The 18,646-nt window shown below is 47.4% G+C and overlaps 1 protein-coding gene across 1 annotated transcript; it reads left to right on the forward strand.

Annotated features, from left to right (window-relative positions):
• The first annotated feature begins 339 nt into the window (after positions 1 to 339).
• On the forward strand, positions 340 to 3,660 carry cfd (complement factor D (adipsin)). The gene is made up of 5 exons (XM_055862416.1): positions 340 to 452; positions 779 to 935; positions 1,277 to 1,418; positions 1,713 to 1,973; positions 2,415 to 3,660. The coding sequence occupies exons 1-5, from the start codon at positions 395 to 397 to the stop codon at positions 2,562 to 2,564; spliced, it is 768 nt and encodes a 255-aa protein (XP_055718391.1). The 5' UTR covers positions 340 to 394; the 3' UTR covers positions 2,565 to 3,660.
• The last annotated feature ends 14,986 nt before the right edge of the window (positions 3,661 to 18,646 follow it).

Genomic DNA, 18,646 nt, shown 5'->3' on the forward strand with positions numbered 1-18,646 from the left:
CCTGAGTGGGAAGAGGCGTTGTCATAGCTCGTCACAACTGTATGAGAATGTGTGGAGCATGTTTAGTCCTAAGTGATGTGGACACAGAGGAACATGAAGTTCGTGACCTTCTCCACTATGTAGATGGGGGCGTGCTTGGCCTTCTGTTTCCTGTTGTCCACGATCAGCTCCGTTTGTTTTGCTGACGGTGAGGGAGAGGTTGTTGTCCTGGCACCACACTGACAATCTCCCTCCCTGTTTTTCCTGGTGGAGTTGTAGGAATGTTGGAGGCATGTCCTCCCCTCGTCTCTCTGCGCCAACTTGGCTGATTTATATATTTCCTCCCTTTCTGCGTTCAGAATAATACTGTGTGTTCTCTGCTCCGAGAGACACTGTAACCAGACAGACTGACACAATGGGCTGTGAGAGACGGCTGTTCCTGACTGCTGCTCTGCTGGCTGGCTTTTTATGCAGTAAGTTTATTCTTCTACAATACTGGCTTTTCTCAACTAGAAATTACGACCTACACCGCTTGCTTTCAGGTGTTTATTGGCATGACATTTCCAAAGCCAAACAAACAAAAATCTCTGCGCAAACTCTTTTGAATTTAATTTAATGAATTGATCGCCTAAGAATTACCATTATAATTTTTTGATGAACCCTTAGGCCCCATTTCTGTTCTGCTGTTCTATGGACAGAATAGCCTGCTCCTAAAACGCTATCAGATCAACGATATCTATGCACCTATCGACATGTTTAGATCCACATGTATGATTCTCTATCTGCGGCGTATGTTCAGGTGATGCTATCACCGGTGGACGAGAGGCGGAGGCCCACTCCCGTCCGTACATGGCCTCGCTGCAGGTCGCCGACGGCGACAGGATGAAACACGAGTGCGGAGGGTTTCTGGTAGCCGACCAGTGGGTGATGAGCGCCGCACATTGCTTTCTCTCTGGGTGAGTTCTCCTGGAGTGTTCTCATGTTTCCACGGTAGCGCTATTACAGGAACATTTTACAGTAGTACAAGTTCACAGTATATGCACAATTACAGTAAATGGACAATTGGAAAGTAAAATGTAAAGTAAAATGATGCTCAGATTGTCCACTCAAACTGAAGCATGAATTATATTCACTACATTTTGGTCGCACATTATTCACTTGGCGACGTATTTAAAATGTCTGTGAAGATGATGATGATGATGATGAAATGATTCACTGCTCAGAGCAGCATGTGTCGTCGTCATCGTTGTTGTTGTTGTAACTGATCGTTGTTTGTGCTGTTTGTTTTGATGGACAGGTCCGAAGGGAGGAAGGTGGTCCTAGGAGCTCACTCTCTGAGCGAACCGGAGGATTCTAAACAAACTTTTGACATTGTTCAAGTGTTCAGTCACCCTGATTTCAGCATCTCTAACTATGATAATGACATTGCTTTGATCAAGGTGAGTCGCATGCAAGTCTTGTCTCTCTCTCTCTGTCTCTCCTCTGTGTCAGTCCCCTTTTACTGTCAGGTCAATTCAAACCCAAGTTCAACAGTTTATGTATATGGTTTGAAGACCTCCTTGTGGTTTGCCTCCCATTTGGCACCCTTTTACTGTCATTGTGCACTACTTTTGACCACTTTGACTAATGTTTTTGTCAGAAGTAGTGCACTATGTAGTAAGTAGGGAGCCAGTTGAGACATACCCTACACGTTATCTTGTCTCTGAGCAAGAAATCTACTCTGTGATTGGCAGCTGGACCGACCAATCATGGCCAGTGACGCAGTAAAGTCCCTGAAGCTCCAGAGTGACGACGGGGCTGACCCCGCCACGGAACAGGAGGTCAACACGGCGGGGTGGGGGTCACTGAACAACCTGGGGTCACGTCCAGACAAGCTACAGGAACTGGTCATCGATGTGATGAACCGTGTTCGATGTGGCCGCAGCGACTACTATGGCAAGAAGTTCACCAATAACATGCTGTGTGCGGCCAGCAGACAGAGAGACACCTGTGATGTAAGTCTACCACAGAATAATCCGTAAAATAATGTCGACTACAGAAAAGAAGTCCACCAGAACTTCAATATTGTCTACATCCTCCGTTTAAATAAATATGTCTAAATCTTCCATTGATAAATTCCTGATGATGTATAGAAAAAAACGATATCCCTCAATATTTTCTACTTTCATTTATAACTGTAACTATTTCCCAGGTCAATGCTGTAAATATGAATGTGTTCTAAGTGGACGTAGGTCGTAAAATAAGGGTTAAATAAAATATATATGTAATGACAGAAATAACCTTTAGATGTATGAGGAATCTTTATATTGTTTGTGTGTGTGTGTGTGTGTGTGTGTGTGTGTGTGTGTGTGTGTGTGTGTGTGTGTGTGTGTGTGTGTGTGTGTGTGTGTGTGTGTGTGTGTGTGTGTGTGTGTGTGTGTGTGTGTGATCCGCAGGGTGATTCTGGAGGTCCTCTCCTGTATAAAGGTGTGGCAGTTGGGATCACTTCAAACGGAGGGAAGAAGTGTGGATCCAGCAAGAAGCCTGGTTTATACACCACCATCTCCCACTACAGTCAGTGGATAGACAAGACCATGACTCAATAGAAGCCTGGTTTATACACCACCATCTCCCACTACAGCCAGTGGATAGACAAGACCATGACTCAATAGAAGCCTGGTTTATACACCACCATCTCCCACTACAGCCAGTGGATAGACAAGACCATGACTCAATAGAAGCCTGGTTTATACACCACCATCTCCCACTACAGCCAGTGGATAGACAAGACCATGACTCAATAGAAGCCTGGTTTATACACCACCATCTCCCACTACAGCCAGTGGATAGACAAGACCATGACTCAATAGAAGCCTGGTTTATACACCACCATCTCCCACTGCAGCCAGTGGATAGACGGGTCCATGACTCAATAGAAGCCTGGTTTATACACCACCATCTCCCACTACAGCCAGTGGATAGACAGCACCATGACTCAATAGAAGCCTGGTTTATACACCACCATCTCCCACTACAGCCAGTGGATAGACAGCACCATGACTCAATAGAAGCCTGGTTTATACACCACCATCTCCCACTACAGCCGGTGGATAGACAGCACCATGACTCAATAGAAGCCTGGTTTATACAACACCATCTCCCACTACAGCCAGTGGATAGACGGGTCCATGACTCAATAGAAGCCTGGTTTATACACCACCATCTCCCACTACAGCCAGTGGATAGACAAGACCATGACTCAATAGAAGCCTGGTTTATACACCACCATCTCCCACTACAGCCAGTGGATAGACGGGTCCATGACTCAATATAAGCCTGGTTTATACAACACCATCTCCCACTACAGCCAGTGGATAGACAGCACCATGACTCAATAGAAGCCTGGTTTATACACCACCATCTCCCACTACAGCCAGTGGATAGACAGCACCATGACTCAATAGAAGCCTGGTTTATACAACACCATCTGGTGTATAAACCAGGCAGGACCAATAGAAGAATGTTGTGTACCAAATGGCATTGTATTCCATATGTAGTGCACTAATTTTGACAATGTCGTATAAGGACCATGGCTTAGTAACATAGTTAAACAACATTCATTATATTATACCACTTTATGAAACATATAATCATTCCTCATGTAAAAATCACCACAATAAACCAAACACATGAATCAATGAAGTCATTGTATTGTTGTGTAAATGTTTCAATCTAACATGTTTTGAGCAAATATACTGTGAAAAGTTAAAACATTGTGTGACATGTGCAAGCAGAACTAAAACCTACACATACACTATGGTTTTATCTCTAATAATACACTATGGTTTTATCTCTAATAATACACTATGGTTATATCTCTAATAATTACTAAAAGCTACACTATGGTATTTTATTCATTTTTTTGTTTCACCTTTAATTAACCAGGTAGGCTAGTTGTCATTTGCAACTGCGACCTGGCCAAGATAAAGCATAGCAATTTGACACATACTCACTGGACCCATATGTTCACTTGGCTACGCATGCCTCTCCCTAATATCAATATGCCTCGTCCATTACTGTCCTGGTTAGTGATTACTGTCTTATTTCACTGTAGAGCCTCTAGCCCTGCTCAATATGCCTTAACCAATCATGTTGTTCCACCTCCTACATATGCGAAGACATCACCTGGTTTAAACATCTCTAGAGTTTATATCTCTCTCATCATTACTCAATGCCTAGGTTTACCTCCAATATACTCACAACCTACCATACCTTTGTCTGTACACTATGCCTTGAATCTATGCTATCGAGCCCAGAAACCTACTCATTTACTCTCTGTTCCGAACGTGCTAGATGGCCAGTTCTGATAGCCTATAGCTATAGCATTTAGCCGTACCCTTATCCTACTCCTCCTCTGTTCCTCTGGTGATGTAGAGGTTAATCCAGGACCTGCAGTGCCTAGCTCCACTCCCACTCCCCAGGTGCTCTCATTTGTTGACTTCTGTAACAGTAAAAGCCTTGGTTTCATGCATGTTAACATTAGAAGCCTACTCCCTAAGTTTGTTTTACTCCCTAAGTTTGTTTTACTTGTTTTACAGATGTTTTAGCCATGTCTGAATCCTGGCTTAGGAAGACCACCAATAACTCTTGCTGCTTTTTGTTCTATGTTGCTCTGTCTGTATGCTACATCTTGCTTGTCCTATGTTGCTATGTCTGTATGCTATGTCTTGTTCTATGTTGCTATTGTCTATATTGTAATTGTTTTTAATAACCTGCCCAGGGACTGCGGTTGAAAATTAGCCGGCTGGCTAAAAAACCGGCACTTTTACTGAAACGTTGATTAATGTGCACTGTCCCTGTAAAAATAAACTCAACTCAAACTCAAACTCTGAAATCTCCATCGCTAACTATAACATTTTCCACCAAGATAGAACTGCCAAAGGGGTCCCAAATATTCAAAGGCCATTTTCTCAAAAGTGAGTTTACATGTTAATCAACTTTCAAAGCAGAATTACTTTCCCATTGTTCCTCAACTGTAGTGCATAATATACCATTGTGTAGCTATGAGTCTCTACTTTCATCAAATGTAAAAAACACAATTTAAAATTTTGCTACATAAGACCAATTTGAGCCGGTCGGTCACATATGTAAAAACATTGTTACTTAAAACATTAACTTAAAGGACAACTCCACCACTTTTCACCAACACCAAACCAGTGTCTACATAATTATGTGAAAACGGTGCTACCTAAAACATGAACTTAAATTGCGACTGCCACTTTTCTTTTTTTTTTTTACTGGAATTCGTCTTGTAAATAGAGCTGATGTGCAACTAGTCTCCATCAGTCTCCTCCTCTCCTTTATTCTAATCTCCTCCATCAGTCTCCTCCTCTCCTGTCTTCTAGTCTCCTCCATCAGTCACCTCCTCTCCTGTCTTCTAGTCTCCTACATCAGTCTCCTCCTCTCCTGTCTTCTAGTCTCCTCTCCAATATTCTTGTCTCCTTCATCAGTTTTAATGAAAGGAAAATTAAATCCGTTTTACCTCATTTTTAACCAGCATGTCAGCTGTGCAACAAGAGGCAAAACAACTCTAGATCATCTTTACTCCACACACAGCGACGTGTACAAAACTCTCCCTCTCCCTCCATTTGGCAAATCTGACCATAACTCTATCCTCCTGATTCCTGTTACAAGCAAAACTCAAACAGGAAGTACCAGTGATGTGCTCAACACGGAAGTGGTCCGATGAAGGGGATGCTAAACTACAGGACTGTCTGTCTGGCACAGACTGAAATATGTTCCAGGACTCATCCGATGGCATTGAGGAGTGTACCACCTCAGTCACCGGCTTCATCAATAAGTGCATCGATGACATTGTCCCCCACAGTGACCATACGTACATATCCCAACCAGAAGCCAGGTAACATCCGCACCTAGCTAAAGGCTAGGGCTGCCTCTTTCAAGGAGTGGGACACTAATCCAGAAGTGTATAACAATTCCCTTTACAACCTCTGACTAGCCATCAAACAGGCAAAGCATCAATACTGGACTAAAATCGAATCCTACTACACCGGCTCTGACGATCATCGGATATGGTAGGGCTTGCAAACTATTATTGACTTTAAAGGAAAACGCAGTCGCGAGCTGCCCAGTGATGTGAACCGACCAGATGACCTAAATGCCTTCTATGCTAGCTTCGAGGCAAGCAACACTGAACCATGCATGAGAGCACCAGCTGTTCCAGACGACTGTGTGATCTCACTGTACGTAGCCAATGTGAGTAAGCCCTTCAAAACAGGTTAACATTCACAAGGACACAGGTCTAGATGGATTAGCATACTCAGATCATGCGGTAACCAGCTGGAAAGTGTCTTTACTGACATCTCCCTGCCCCAGTCTTTAATACCTACATGTTTCAAGTAGACCACCACAGTCCTTGTGCCCAGAAATGCCAAGGTAACCTGTCTGAAGAACTATCGCCCCGTAGCACTCACATATATAGCCATTAAAGTCTTTGAAAGGCTGGTCATGGCTCACATCAACATCATCATTCCAGACACCCTTTGAACCATTCGCGTACCGCCCCAACAGATCCACAGATTATGCAATCTCTATTGCACGCCCCTCTGCCCTCTTCCACCTGGACAAAAGGAATACCTACGTGAGAATGCTGTTCATTAACTACAGCTCAGCGTTCAACACCATAGTACCCTCAAAGCTCATCACTAAGTTAAGGACCCTGGGACTAAACACCTCCCTCTGTAACTGGATTTTTTACTTCCTGACGCCCCCAGGTGGTGAGGATAGGTAACACATCTGCCACGCTGACCCTCAACATGGGGGCCCCTCGGGGTTGCTTGCCCTCTCTCGCTCTCTCACTCGCTACCCCACCTGCAGTCTCGACCTCTGAATGCTCGGCTATGAATGCCAACTACATATACTTCTGAGGTGCTGACCTGTTTCTCCCTCTATAACCACTGTGATTATTATTTGACCCTGCTGGTCGTCTATGAACATTTGAACATCTTGAAGAACGATCTAGCCTTAATGGCCATATACTCTTATATTCTCCACCCTTTACAGCCAGAAGAGGACTGGTCACCCCTCATAGCATGGTTCCTCTCCCCCCGGTACAGCCAGAAGAGGACTGGCCACCCCTCATAGCCTGGTTCCTCTCTAGGTTTCATCCTAGGTTCTGGCCTTTCTAGGGGAGTTTTTCCTAGCCACCGTGCTTCTACATCTGCATTGCTTGCTGTTTGGGGTTTTAGGCCGGGTTTCTGTACAGCACTTTGAGATATCAGCTGATGTAAGAAGGTCTTTATAAATAGATTTGATAGCTGAGTCCTCTCCTGTACCCATGACCGTGTGTCCGCACATGACTCCAACATCATTAAGTTTTCTGACGACATGACAGTGGTAGAACTGATCACAGACGACGATGAGACAGCCTGTGTGGGACAGGAGGGGAGAGAATAGAGAGGGAGGAAGAGGGAGAGAGGGGAGAGGTAGTAGGAGAGGTGAGGAGGGGGTGAGGGGGAGAGGTAGTAGGAGAGGTGAGGAGGGGGTGAGGGGGAGAGAAAGAGGAGAGGAGATGGGAAAGAAGGGAAAGGACGGAGGGGGAGAGAAAATAATGAAACATTTAAAGATTCTTGGGAGTTTACCTCTGATAACTGTTTCAGTGCCAGACCACACACCACACACACACACACACACACACACACACACACACACACACACACACACACACACACACACACACACACACACACACACACACACACACACACACACACACTTACACGCAGACACACACACACACACACACACACATATAATATGAAGATTCCTCATACACACACACGCACACACACTTACACGCAGACACACACAGACACACACCTGTGGATGTTCCTGGGTGGGCTTGGCTTGGTGAGATCCAGCGAGGGTGTTTCCCCCCAGAATGCTTCAGGACACAGGTGCTGTCAAAGTTGGACACCCACACCTTGTCACCGTGGGAACCAGTTAACGCGGTCAGTCTAATGAAAACACTTCTACAATAAACCACCTTTTGGTCTGTACTGCCCTCTGTTGGAGAATCTACAGAAAGACAGACAGACGTTACGGATTCACAACAATAGACTCTCATACATACTGTGCTCTGTAGGTACTCTGTTGGAGAATCTACAGACAGACAGACAGACAGACAGACAGACGTTACGGATTCACCACAATAGACTCTCATACATACTGTGCTCTGTAGGTACTCTGTTGGAGAATCTACAGACAGACAGACAGACAGACAGACAGACGTTATGGCTTCACCACAATAGACTCTCATACATACTGTGCTCTGTAGGTACTCTGTTGGAGAATCTACAGACAGACAGACAGACAGACAGACGTTATGGCTTCACCACAATAGACTCTCATACATACTGTGCTCTGTAGGTACTCTGTTGGAGAATCTACAGACAGACAGACAGACAGACAGACGTTACGGATTCACCACAATAGACTCTCATACATACTGTGCTCTGTACGTACTCTGTTGGAGAATCTACAGAAAGACAGACAGACGTTACGGATTCACCACAATAGACTCTCATACATACTGTGCTCTGTACGTACTCTGTTGGAGAATCTACAGAAAGACAGACAGACGTTACGGATTCACCACAATAGACTCTCATACATACTGTGCTCTGTACTGTTGTGACTGGGAGTTATTCTGATGGAATATCAGTGTCTTGTACGTCATACCATTAGACCAGTGCTATTAAAACCTTTTCAGAGACTCATTTATACTACTACGTCAGACTGACCGCGTTAACTGGTTCCCATGGTGACAAGGTGTGGGTGTCCGGCTCTGACAGCACCTGTATCCTGAAGCATTCTGGGGGGAAACACCCTCGCTGGATCTCACCAAGCCAAGCCCACCCAGGAACATCCACAGGTGTGTGTGTGTGCGTGTGTGTGTGTGTGCGTGTGTGTGTGTGTGTGTGTGTGTGTGTGTGTGTGTGTGTGTGTGTGTGTGTGTGTGTGTGTGTGTGTGTGTGTGTGTGTGTGTGTGTGTGTGTGTGTGTGTGTGTGTGTGTGTGTGTGTGTGTGTGTGTGTGTGTGTGTGTGTGGTCTGGCACTGAAACAGTTATCAGAGGTGAACTCCCAAGAATCTTTAAATGTTTCATTATTTTCTCTCCCCCTCTGTCCTTTACTCTCTCCCTCCTCCCCCATCTCCCCCACTCCCTCCCTCTCTCTCCCCTCCCCACCCTCTCCCTCCTCCCCCCATCTCCCCTCTCCCACCCTCCCTCTCTCTCCCCTCTCCCACCCTCCCCCATCTCCCCCTCTCCCACCCTCCCTCTCTCTCCCTATCACCCTCTCCCTCCTCCCCCCATCTCCCTCTCTCCTCCCTCTCCCTCCTCCCCCATCTCCCCTCTCCCACCCTCCCTCTCTCCCCTCTCCACCCTCTTCCTCCTCCCCCCATGTCCCCTCTCCCACCCTCCCTCTCTCTCCTCTCCCCTCTCCCCCTCTCCCTCTCTCCTCTCCCCTCTCCCCCCATCTCCCCTCTCCCCCTCTCCCTCTCTCTCTCCTTTCTCCCCTCTCCACTCTCTCCCTCCCCCCTCTCCCTCTCTCTCTCCTCTCTCCCCTCTCCACCCTCTTCCTCCTCCCCCCATCTCCCACCCTCCCTTTCTCTCTCCTCTCTCCCCTCTCCCCCTCTCCCTCTCTCTCTCCTCTCTCCCCTCTCCCCCCATCTCCCCTCTCCCCCTCTCCTTCTCTCTCTCCTTTCTCCCCTCTCCACCCTCTTCCTCCTCCCCCCATCTCCCCTCTCCCCCTCTGCCTCTCTCTCTCCTCTCTCCCCTCTCCACCCTCTCTCTCCTCCCCCCATCTCCCCTCTCCCCCTCTCCCTCTCTCTTCCCTCTCCCCCCATCTCCCCTCTCCCCCTCTCCCTCTCTCTCTCCTTTCTCCCCTCTCCACCCCCCCCCATCTCCCCTCTCCCCCTCTCCCTCTCTCTCTCCTCTCTCCCCTCTCCCCCCATCTCCCCTCTCCCCCTTCTCCCCTCTCCACCCTCTCCCTCCCCCATCTCCCCTCTCCCCCTCTCTCTCTCCCCCTCTCCTTCTCTCTCTCCTTTCTCCCCTCTCCACCCTCTCCTCCCCCCATCTCCCCTCTCCCTCTCTCTCTCCTTTCTCCCCTCTCCCACCCTCCCTCTCTCCCCTCTCCACCCTCTTCCTCCTCCCCCCATGTCCCCTCTCCCACCCTCCCTCTCTCTCCTCTCCCCTCTCCCCCTCTCCCTCTCTCCTCTCCCCTCTCCCCCCATCTCCCCTCTCCCCCTCTCCCTCTCTCTCTCCTTTCTCCCCTCTCCACTCTCTCCCTCCCCCCTCTCCCTCTCTCTCTCCTCTCTCCCCTCTCCACCCTCTTCCTCCTCCCCCCATCTCCCACCCTCCCTTTCTCTCTCCTCTCTCCCCTCTCCCCCTCTCCCCCTCTCCCTCTCTCTCTCCTCTCTCCCCTCTCCCCCCATCTCCCCTCTCCCCCTCTCCTTCTCTCTCTCCTTTCTCCCCTCTCCACCCTCTTCCTCCTCCCCCCATCTCCCCTCTCCCCCTCTGCCTCTCTCTCTCCTCTCTCCCCTCTCCACCCTCTCTCTCCTCCCCCCATCTCCCCTCTCCCCCTCTCCCTCTCTCTTCCCTCTCCCCCCATCTCCCCTCTCCCCCTCTCCCTCTCTCTCTCCTTTCTCCCCTCTCCACCCCCCCCCATCTCCCCTCTCCCCCTCTCCCTCTCTCTCTCCTCTCTCCCCTCTCCCCCCATCTCCCCTCTCCCCCTTCTCCCCTCTCCACCCTCTCCCTCCCCCATCTCCCCTCTCCCCCTCTCTCTCTCCCCCTCTCCTTCTCTCTCTCCTTTCTCCCCTCTCCACCCTCTCCTCCCCCCATCTCCCCTCTCCCTCTCTCTCTCCTTTCTCCCCTCTCCACCCTCTCCTCCCACCATCTCCCCTCTCCCCCTCTCCCTCTCTCTCTCCCCTCTCCACCCTCTCTCTCTCTCCCCCCTCTCCCCCTCTCTCCTCTCTCTCCTCCAGTGGAGCCCAGGTCTTGTGTTCTGTACTGGCGTGGATCCAAAGAGGGATTACTGTTAAACTCTCTAATCTCTTTTGTTTCCTCAGTCTCTTCAGGTCCATCTGATGAGAGGGTTAGTGTTAGGGTGGGATAGGGGGTTTATAACGGGGCTGGTGTGTGTGGTGGGTGTGGTGTGTGTGTGTGTGTGTGTGTGTGTGTGTGTGTGTGTGTGTGTGTGTGTGTGTGTGTGTGTGTGTGTGTGTGTGTGTGTGTGTGTGTGTGTGTGTGTGTGGTGGACGTGTTTAACTATACTTATTGGGACCCCACAAGAATAGTAAACTAACAAACATTTGACCTACTGGAGATATTTTGTTAGTCCCCACAAGATCAAGTGGTCAAATTAGTCCCCACAAGGTCAAATTTCTAGGGGGTTTAGGGTTAAGGTTAGAATTAGGTTCAGGGTTAGGAGCTAGGGTTAGGTTCAGGGTTAGGGTTAGTTCCGAACCTGTCCACAGGATTGGTTAACTTGAGGTTCCTAACGTGTCCACAGGATTGGTTAACTTGAGGTTCCTAACGTGTTCACAGGATTGGTTAACTTGAGGTTCCTAACGTGTCCACAGGATTGGTTAACTTGAGGTTCCTAGCCTGTCCACAGGATTGGTTAACTCTTGAGGTTCCTAACCTGTTCACAGGATTGGTTAACTCTTGAGGTTCCTAGCCTGTCCACAGGATTGGTTAACTCTTGAGGTTCCTAGCCTGTCCACAGGATTGGTTAACTTGAGGTTCCTAACGTGTCCACAGGATTGGTTAACTTGAGGTTCCTAACGTGTCCACAGGATTGGTTAACTTGAGGTTCCTAACGTGTCCACAGGATTGGTTAACTTGAGGTTCCTAACGTGTCCACAGGATTGGTTAACTTGAGGTTCCTAACCTGTCCACAGGATTGGTTAACTCTTGAGGTTCCTAACCTGTCCACAGGATTGGTTAACTCTTGAGGTTCCTAACCTGTTCACAGGATTGGTTAACTTGAGGTTCCTAACGTGTCCACAGGATTGGTTAACTCTTGAGGTTCCTAACCTGTTCACAGGATTGGTTAAATTGAGGTTCCTAACGTGTCCACACGATTGGTTAACTCTTGAGGTTCCTAACCTGTTCACAGGATTGGTTAACTTGAGGTTCCTAACGTGTCCACAGGATTGGTTAACTCTTGAGGTTCCTAGCCTGTCCACAGGATTGGTTAACTTGAGGTTCCTAACGTGTCCACAGGATTGGTTAACTCTTGAGGTTCCTAACCTGTTCACAGGATTGGTTAACTTGAGGTTCCTAACGTGTCCACAGGATTGGTTAACTCTTGAGGTTCCTAACCTGTTCACAGGATTGGTTAACTTGAGGTTCCTAACGTGTCCACAGGATTGGTTAACTCTTGAGGTTCCTAGCCTGTCCACAGGATTGGTTAACTTGAGGTTCCTAACGTGTCCACAGGATTGGTTAACTCTTGAGGTTCCTAGCCTGTCCACAGGATTGGTTAACTTGAGGTTCCTAACGTGTCCACAGGATTGGTTAACTCTTGAAATTCCTAGCCTGTCCACAGGATTGGTTAACTCTTGAGGTTCCTAGCCTGTCCACAGGATTGGTTAACTTGAGGTTCCTAACGTGTCCACAGGATTGGTTAACTCTTGAGGTTCCTACCCTGTCCACAGGATTGGTTAACTTGAGGTTCCTAACGTGTCCACAGGATTGGTTAAGTCTTGAGGTTTCTAACGTGTCCACAGGATTGGTTAACTCTTGAGGTTTCTAACGTGTCCACAGGATTGGTTAACTCTTTAGGTTCCTAACTCGTTCACAGGATTGGTTAACTCTTGAGGTTCCTAGGGCCTCCACTGAGATGTTTTGGTGCCTCCGGGCAATTTAAAGTATTGATTGGGGATTTTTTTTAAATTATAATAAAGAAATTGCCTTCAGAAAGTATTCAGACTGACTTTTTCAACATTTTGTTAGGTTACAGCCTTAATCTAAAATGTATTAAATAGCTTTTTTCCCCCGGATCAATCTACACACAATCCCCCTTAAATGACAAAGCAAAAACAGGTTTTACAAAATGTTTGCTAATTTAAAAAAACTGAAAAAATCTCATATTTACATAAGTATTCAGACCCTTTACTCAGTACTTTGTTGATGCACCTCTGGCAGCGATTACATCCTCGAGTCTTCTTGGGTATGACGCTACAAGCTTGGCACACCTGTATTTGGGGAGTTTCTCCCATTCTTCTCTGCAGATCCTCTCAAGCTCTGTCAGGTTGGATGGGGAGCGTCGCTGCAGAGCTATTTTAAGGTCTCCAGAGATGTTCGATCGGGGCTCTGGCTGGTCCATTTGGGATTTGTCCTGAAGCCACTCCTGTATTGTCTTGGCTGTGTGCTTAGGGTCGTTGTCCTGTTGGAAGGTGAACCTTCACCCCAGTCTGAGGTCCTGAGTACTCTGGAGCAGGTTTTCATCAAGGATCATTTCACTGTGAGGTCTACACCTGTTGTACTCGGCGCACGGCGCACGTGACAAAAAAAGTGACAACAGAAAGAATCTCATAATATAGTCTGGTAAACTTTCAACAGGGAGAACAACTACTGTACTTTGTGGGTGCAATTGTGCATGTCTGCGTGTGTGTGTGTGTGTGTGTCAGTTTGTGTGTGCGTGTGTGTGTGCATGTCTACGTGTGTGTGTGTGTGTGTGTGTGTGTGTGTGTGTGTGTGTGTGTGTGTGTGTGTGTGTGTGTGTGTGTGTGTGTGCATGTCTACGTGTGTGTGTGTGTGTGTGTGTGTGTGTGTGTGTGTCTGTGTCTGTGTCTGTGTGTGTGTGTGTGTGTGTGTGTGTGTGTGTGTGTGTGTGTGTGTGTGTGTGTGTGTGTCTGTGTCTGTGTCTGTGTGTGTGTGTGTGTGTGTGTGTGTGTGTGTGTGTGTGTCTGTGTCTGTGTCTGTGTCTGTGTCTGTGTGTGTCTGTGTCTGTGTCTGTGTCTGTGTCTGTGTCTGTGTGTGTGTGTGTGTGTGTGTGTGTGTGTGTGTGTGTCTGTGTCTGTGTCTGTGTCTGTGTCTGTGTCTGTGTGTGTGTGTGTGTGTGTGTGTGTGTGTGTGTGTGTGTGTGTGTGTCTGTGTCTGTGTCTGTGTCTGTGTCTTTGTGTGTGTGTGTGTGTGTGTGTCTGTGTCTGTGTCTGTGTCTGTGTCTGTGTGTGTGTGTGTGTGTGTGTGTGTGTGTGTGTGTGTGTGTGTGTGTGTGTGTCTGTGTCTGTGTCTGTGTCTGTGTCTGTGTCTGTGTGTGTGTGTGTGTGTGTGTGTGTGTGTGTGTGTGTGCCAGCGTGTGGTCCCGAAGGCCAGGGAATACTGTGTTAATCCGTGTGTAACCCTGGTGGTGTCCCGGGGAGGAAGGAGGAACATCAGGGGGATTCCATCATTCCCACATCATTCCCACATCATTCCCAGTCCCACTTGCCTCCCCCTCTCCTCCGGGATAAGCTTGGCTTTTGTCCTGGTCGGGATCGCCCACCCTCTCCTCTGTTTGTCTGTTTCAGACCCAGAGAGATGGAGTTCTGTTTGTCTGTTTCAGACCCAGAGAGATGGAGTTCTGTTTGTCTGTTTCAGAACCAGAGAGATGGAGTTCTGTTTGTCTGTTTCAGACCCAGAGAGATGGAGTTCTGTTTGTCTGTTTCAGACCCAGAGAGATGGAGTTCTGTTTGTCTGTTTCAGACCCAGAGAGATGGAGTTCTGTTTGTCTGTTTCAGACCCAGAGAGATGGAGTTCTGTTTGTCTGTTTCAGACCCAGAGAGATGGAGTTCTGTTTGTCTGTTTCAGACCCAGAGAGATGGAGTTCTGTTTGTCTGTTTCAGACCCAGAGAGATGGAGTTCTGTTTGTCTGTTTCAGACCCAGAGAGATGGAGTTCTGTTTGTCTGTTTCAGACCCAGAGAGATGGAGTTCTGTTTGTCTGTTTCAGACCCAGAGAGATGGAGTTCTGTTTGTCTGTTTCAGAGAGATGGAGTTCTGTTTGTCTGTTTCAGAGAGATGGAGTTCTGTTTGTCTGTTTCAGAGAGATGGAGTTCTGTTTGTCTGTTTCAGAGTTTGTGGTAGGGACAGCAGGTAATGATGGTGTCTAGTTAGTTGAGGGACAGCAGGTAATGATGGTGTCTAGTTAGTTGAGGGACAGCAGGTAATGATGGTGTCTAGTTAGTTGAGGGACAGCAGGTAATGATGGTCTCTAGTTAGTTGAGGGACAGCAGGTAATGATGGTGTCTAGTTGAGGGACAGCAGGTAATGATGGTGTCTAGTTGAGGGACAGCAGGTAATGATGGTGTCTAGTTGAGGGACAGCAGGTAATGATGGTGTCTAGTTGAGGGACAGCAGGTAATGATGGTGTCTAGTTAGTTGAGGGACAGCAGGTAATGATGGTGTCTCTAGTTAGTTGAGGGACAGCAGGTAATGATGGTGTCTAGTTAGTTGAAGGACAGCAGGTAATGATGGTCTCTAGTTAGTTGAGGGACAGCAGGTAATGATGGTGTCTCTAGTTAGTTGAGGGACAGCAGGTAATGATGGTGTCTAGTTGAGGGACAGCAGGTAATGATGGTGTCTAGTTAGTTGAAGGACAGCAGGTAATGATGGTGTCTAGTTAGTTGAGGGACAGCAGGTAATGATGGTGTCTAGTTGAGGGACAGCAGGTAATGATGGTGTCTAGTTGAAGGACAGCAGGTAATGATGGTGTCTAGTTAGTTGAAGGACAGCAGGTAATGATGGTGTCTAGTTAGTTGAGGGACAGCAGGTAATGATGGTGTCTAGTTGAGGGACAGCAGGTAATGATGGTGTCTAGTTGAGGGACAGCAGGTAATGATGGTGTCTAGTTAGTTGAGGGACAGCAGGTAATGATGGTGTCTAGTTGAGGGACAGCAGGTAATGATGGTGTCTCTAGTTAGTTGAAGGACAGCAGGTAATGATGGTGTCTAGTTGAGGGACAGCAGGTAATGATGGTGTCTAGTTGAAGGACAGCAGGTAATGATGGTGTCTAGTTAGTTGAGGGACAGCAGGTAATGATGGTGTCTAGTTGAGGGACAGCAGGTAATGATGGTGTCTAGTTGAGGGACAGCAGGTAATGATGGTGTCTAGTTGAAGGACAGCAGGTAATGATGGTGTCTAGTTAGTTGAGGGACAGCAGGTAATGATGGTGTCTAGTTGAAGGACAGCAGGTAATGATGGTGTCTAGTTGAGGGACAGCAGGTAATGATGGTGTCTAGTTGAGGGACAGCAGGTAATGATGGTGTCTAGTTAGTTGAAGGACAGCAGGTAATGATGGTGTCTAGTTGAAGGACAGCAGGTAATGATGGTGTCTCTAGTTAGTTGAGGGACAGCAGGTAATGATGGTGTCTAGTTGAGGGACAGCAGGTAATGATGGTGTCTAGTTAGTTGAGGGACAGCAGGTAATGATGGTGTCTAGTTAGTTGAGGGACAGCAGGTAATGATGGTGTCTAGTTAGTTGAAGGACAGCAGGTAATGATGGTGTCTAGTTAGTTGAGGGACAGCAGGTAATGATGGTGTCTAGTTAGTTGAGGGACAGCAGGTAATGATGGTGTCTCTAGTTAGTTGAAGGACAGCAGGTAATGATGGTGTCTAGTTGAGGGACAGCAGGTAATGATGGTGTCTAGTTGAGGGACAGCAGGTAATGATGGTGTCTAGTTAGTTGAAGGACAGCAGGTAATGATGGTGTTTAGTTAGTTGAAGGACAGCAGGTAATGATGGTGTCTAGTTGAGGGACAGCAGGTAATGATGGTGTCTAGTTGAGGGACAGCAGGTAATGATGGTGTCTCTAGTTAGTTGAAGGACAGCAGGTAATGATGGTGTCTAGTTGAGGGACAGCAGGTAATGATGGTGTCTAGTTGAGGGACAGCAGGTAATGATGGTGTCTAGTTAGTTGAGGGACAGCAGGTAATGATGGTGTCTAGTTGAGGGACAGCAGGTAATGATGGTGTCTAGTTGAGGGACAGCAGGTAATGATGGTGTCTAGTTGAGGGACAGCAGGTAATGATGGTGTCTAGTTAGTTGAGGGACAGCAGGTAATGATGGTGTCTAGTTGAGGGACAGCAGGTAATGATGGTGTCTAGTTAGTTGAGGGACAGCAGGTAACGATGGTGTCTAGTTGAGGGACAGCAGGTAATGATGGTGTCTAGTTGAGGGACAGCAGGTAATGATGGTGTCTAGTTGAGGGACAGCAGGTAATGATGGTGTCTAGTTAGTTGAAGGACAGCAGGTAATGATGGTGTCTAGTTGAAGGACAGCAGGTAATGATGGTGTCTCTAGTTAGTTGAGGGACAGCAGGTAATGATGGTGTCTAGTTGAAGGACAGCAGGTAATGATGGTGTCTAGTTGAGGGACAGCAGGTAATGATGGTGTCTAGTTGAGGGACAGCAGGTAATGATGGTGTCTAGTTAGTTGAGGGACAGCAGGTAATGATGGTGTCTAGTTAGTTGAGGGACAGCAGGTAATGATGGTGTCTAGTTATTTGAAGGACAGCAGGTAATGATGGTGTCTAGTTAGTTGAGGGACAGCAGGTAATGATGGTGTCTAGTTAGTTGAGGGACAGCAGGTAATGATGGTGTCTCTAGTTAGTTGAAGGACAGCAGGTAATGATGGTGTCTAGTTGAGGGACAGCAGGTAATGATGGTGTCTCTAGTTAGTTGAAGGACAGCAGGTAATGATGGTGTCTAGTTGAGGGACAGCAGGTAATGATGGTGTCTAGTTGAGGGACAGCAGGTAATGATGGTGTCTAGTTAGTTGAGGGACAGCAGGTAATGATGGTGTCTAGTTGAGGGACAGCAGGTAATGATGGTGTCTAGTTGAGGGACAGCAGGTAATGATGGTGTCTAGTTGAGGGACAGCAGGTAATGATGGTGTCTAGTTAGTTGAGGGACAGCAGGTAATGATGGTGTCTAGTTGAGGGACAGCAGGTAATGATGGTGTCTAGTTAGTTGAGGGACAGCAGGTAACGATGGTGTCTAGTTGAGGGACAGCAGGTAATGATGGTGTCTAGTTAGTTGAGGGACAGCAGGTAATGATGGTGTCTAGTTGAGGGACAGCAGGTAATGATGGTGTCTAGTTGAGGGACAGCAGGTAATGATGGTGTCTAGTTGAGGGACAGCAGGTAATGATGGTGTCTAGTTAGTTGAAGGACAGCAGGTAATGATGGTGTCTAGTTGAAGGACAGCAGGTAATGATGGTGTCTCTAGTTAGTTGAGGGACAGCAGGTAATGATGGTGTCTAGTTGAGGGACAGCAGGTAATGATGGTGTCTAGTTAGTTGAGGGACAGCAGGTAATGATGGTGTCTAGTTAGTTGAGGGACAGCAGGTAATGATGGTGTCTAGTTAGTTGAAGGACAGCAGGTAATGATGGTGTCTAGTTAGTTGAGGGACAGCAGGTAATGATGGTGTCTAGTTAGTTGAGGGACAGCAGGTAATGATGGTGTCTCTAGTTAGTTGAAGGACAGCAGGTAATGATGGTGTCTAGTTGAGGGACAGCAGGTAATGATGGTGTCTAGTTGAGGGACAGCAGGTAATGATGGTGTCTAGTTAGTTGAAGGACAGCAGGTAATGATGGTGTTTAGTTAGTTGAAGGACAGCAGGTAAT

Source organism: Salvelinus fontinalis, chromosome 15, assembly GCF_029448725.1.
Source record: "Salvelinus fontinalis isolate EN_2023a chromosome 15, ASM2944872v1, whole genome shotgun sequence".
In the NCBI taxonomy this organism is placed as follows: domain Eukaryota; kingdom Metazoa; phylum Chordata; class Actinopteri; order Salmoniformes; family Salmonidae; genus Salvelinus; species Salvelinus fontinalis.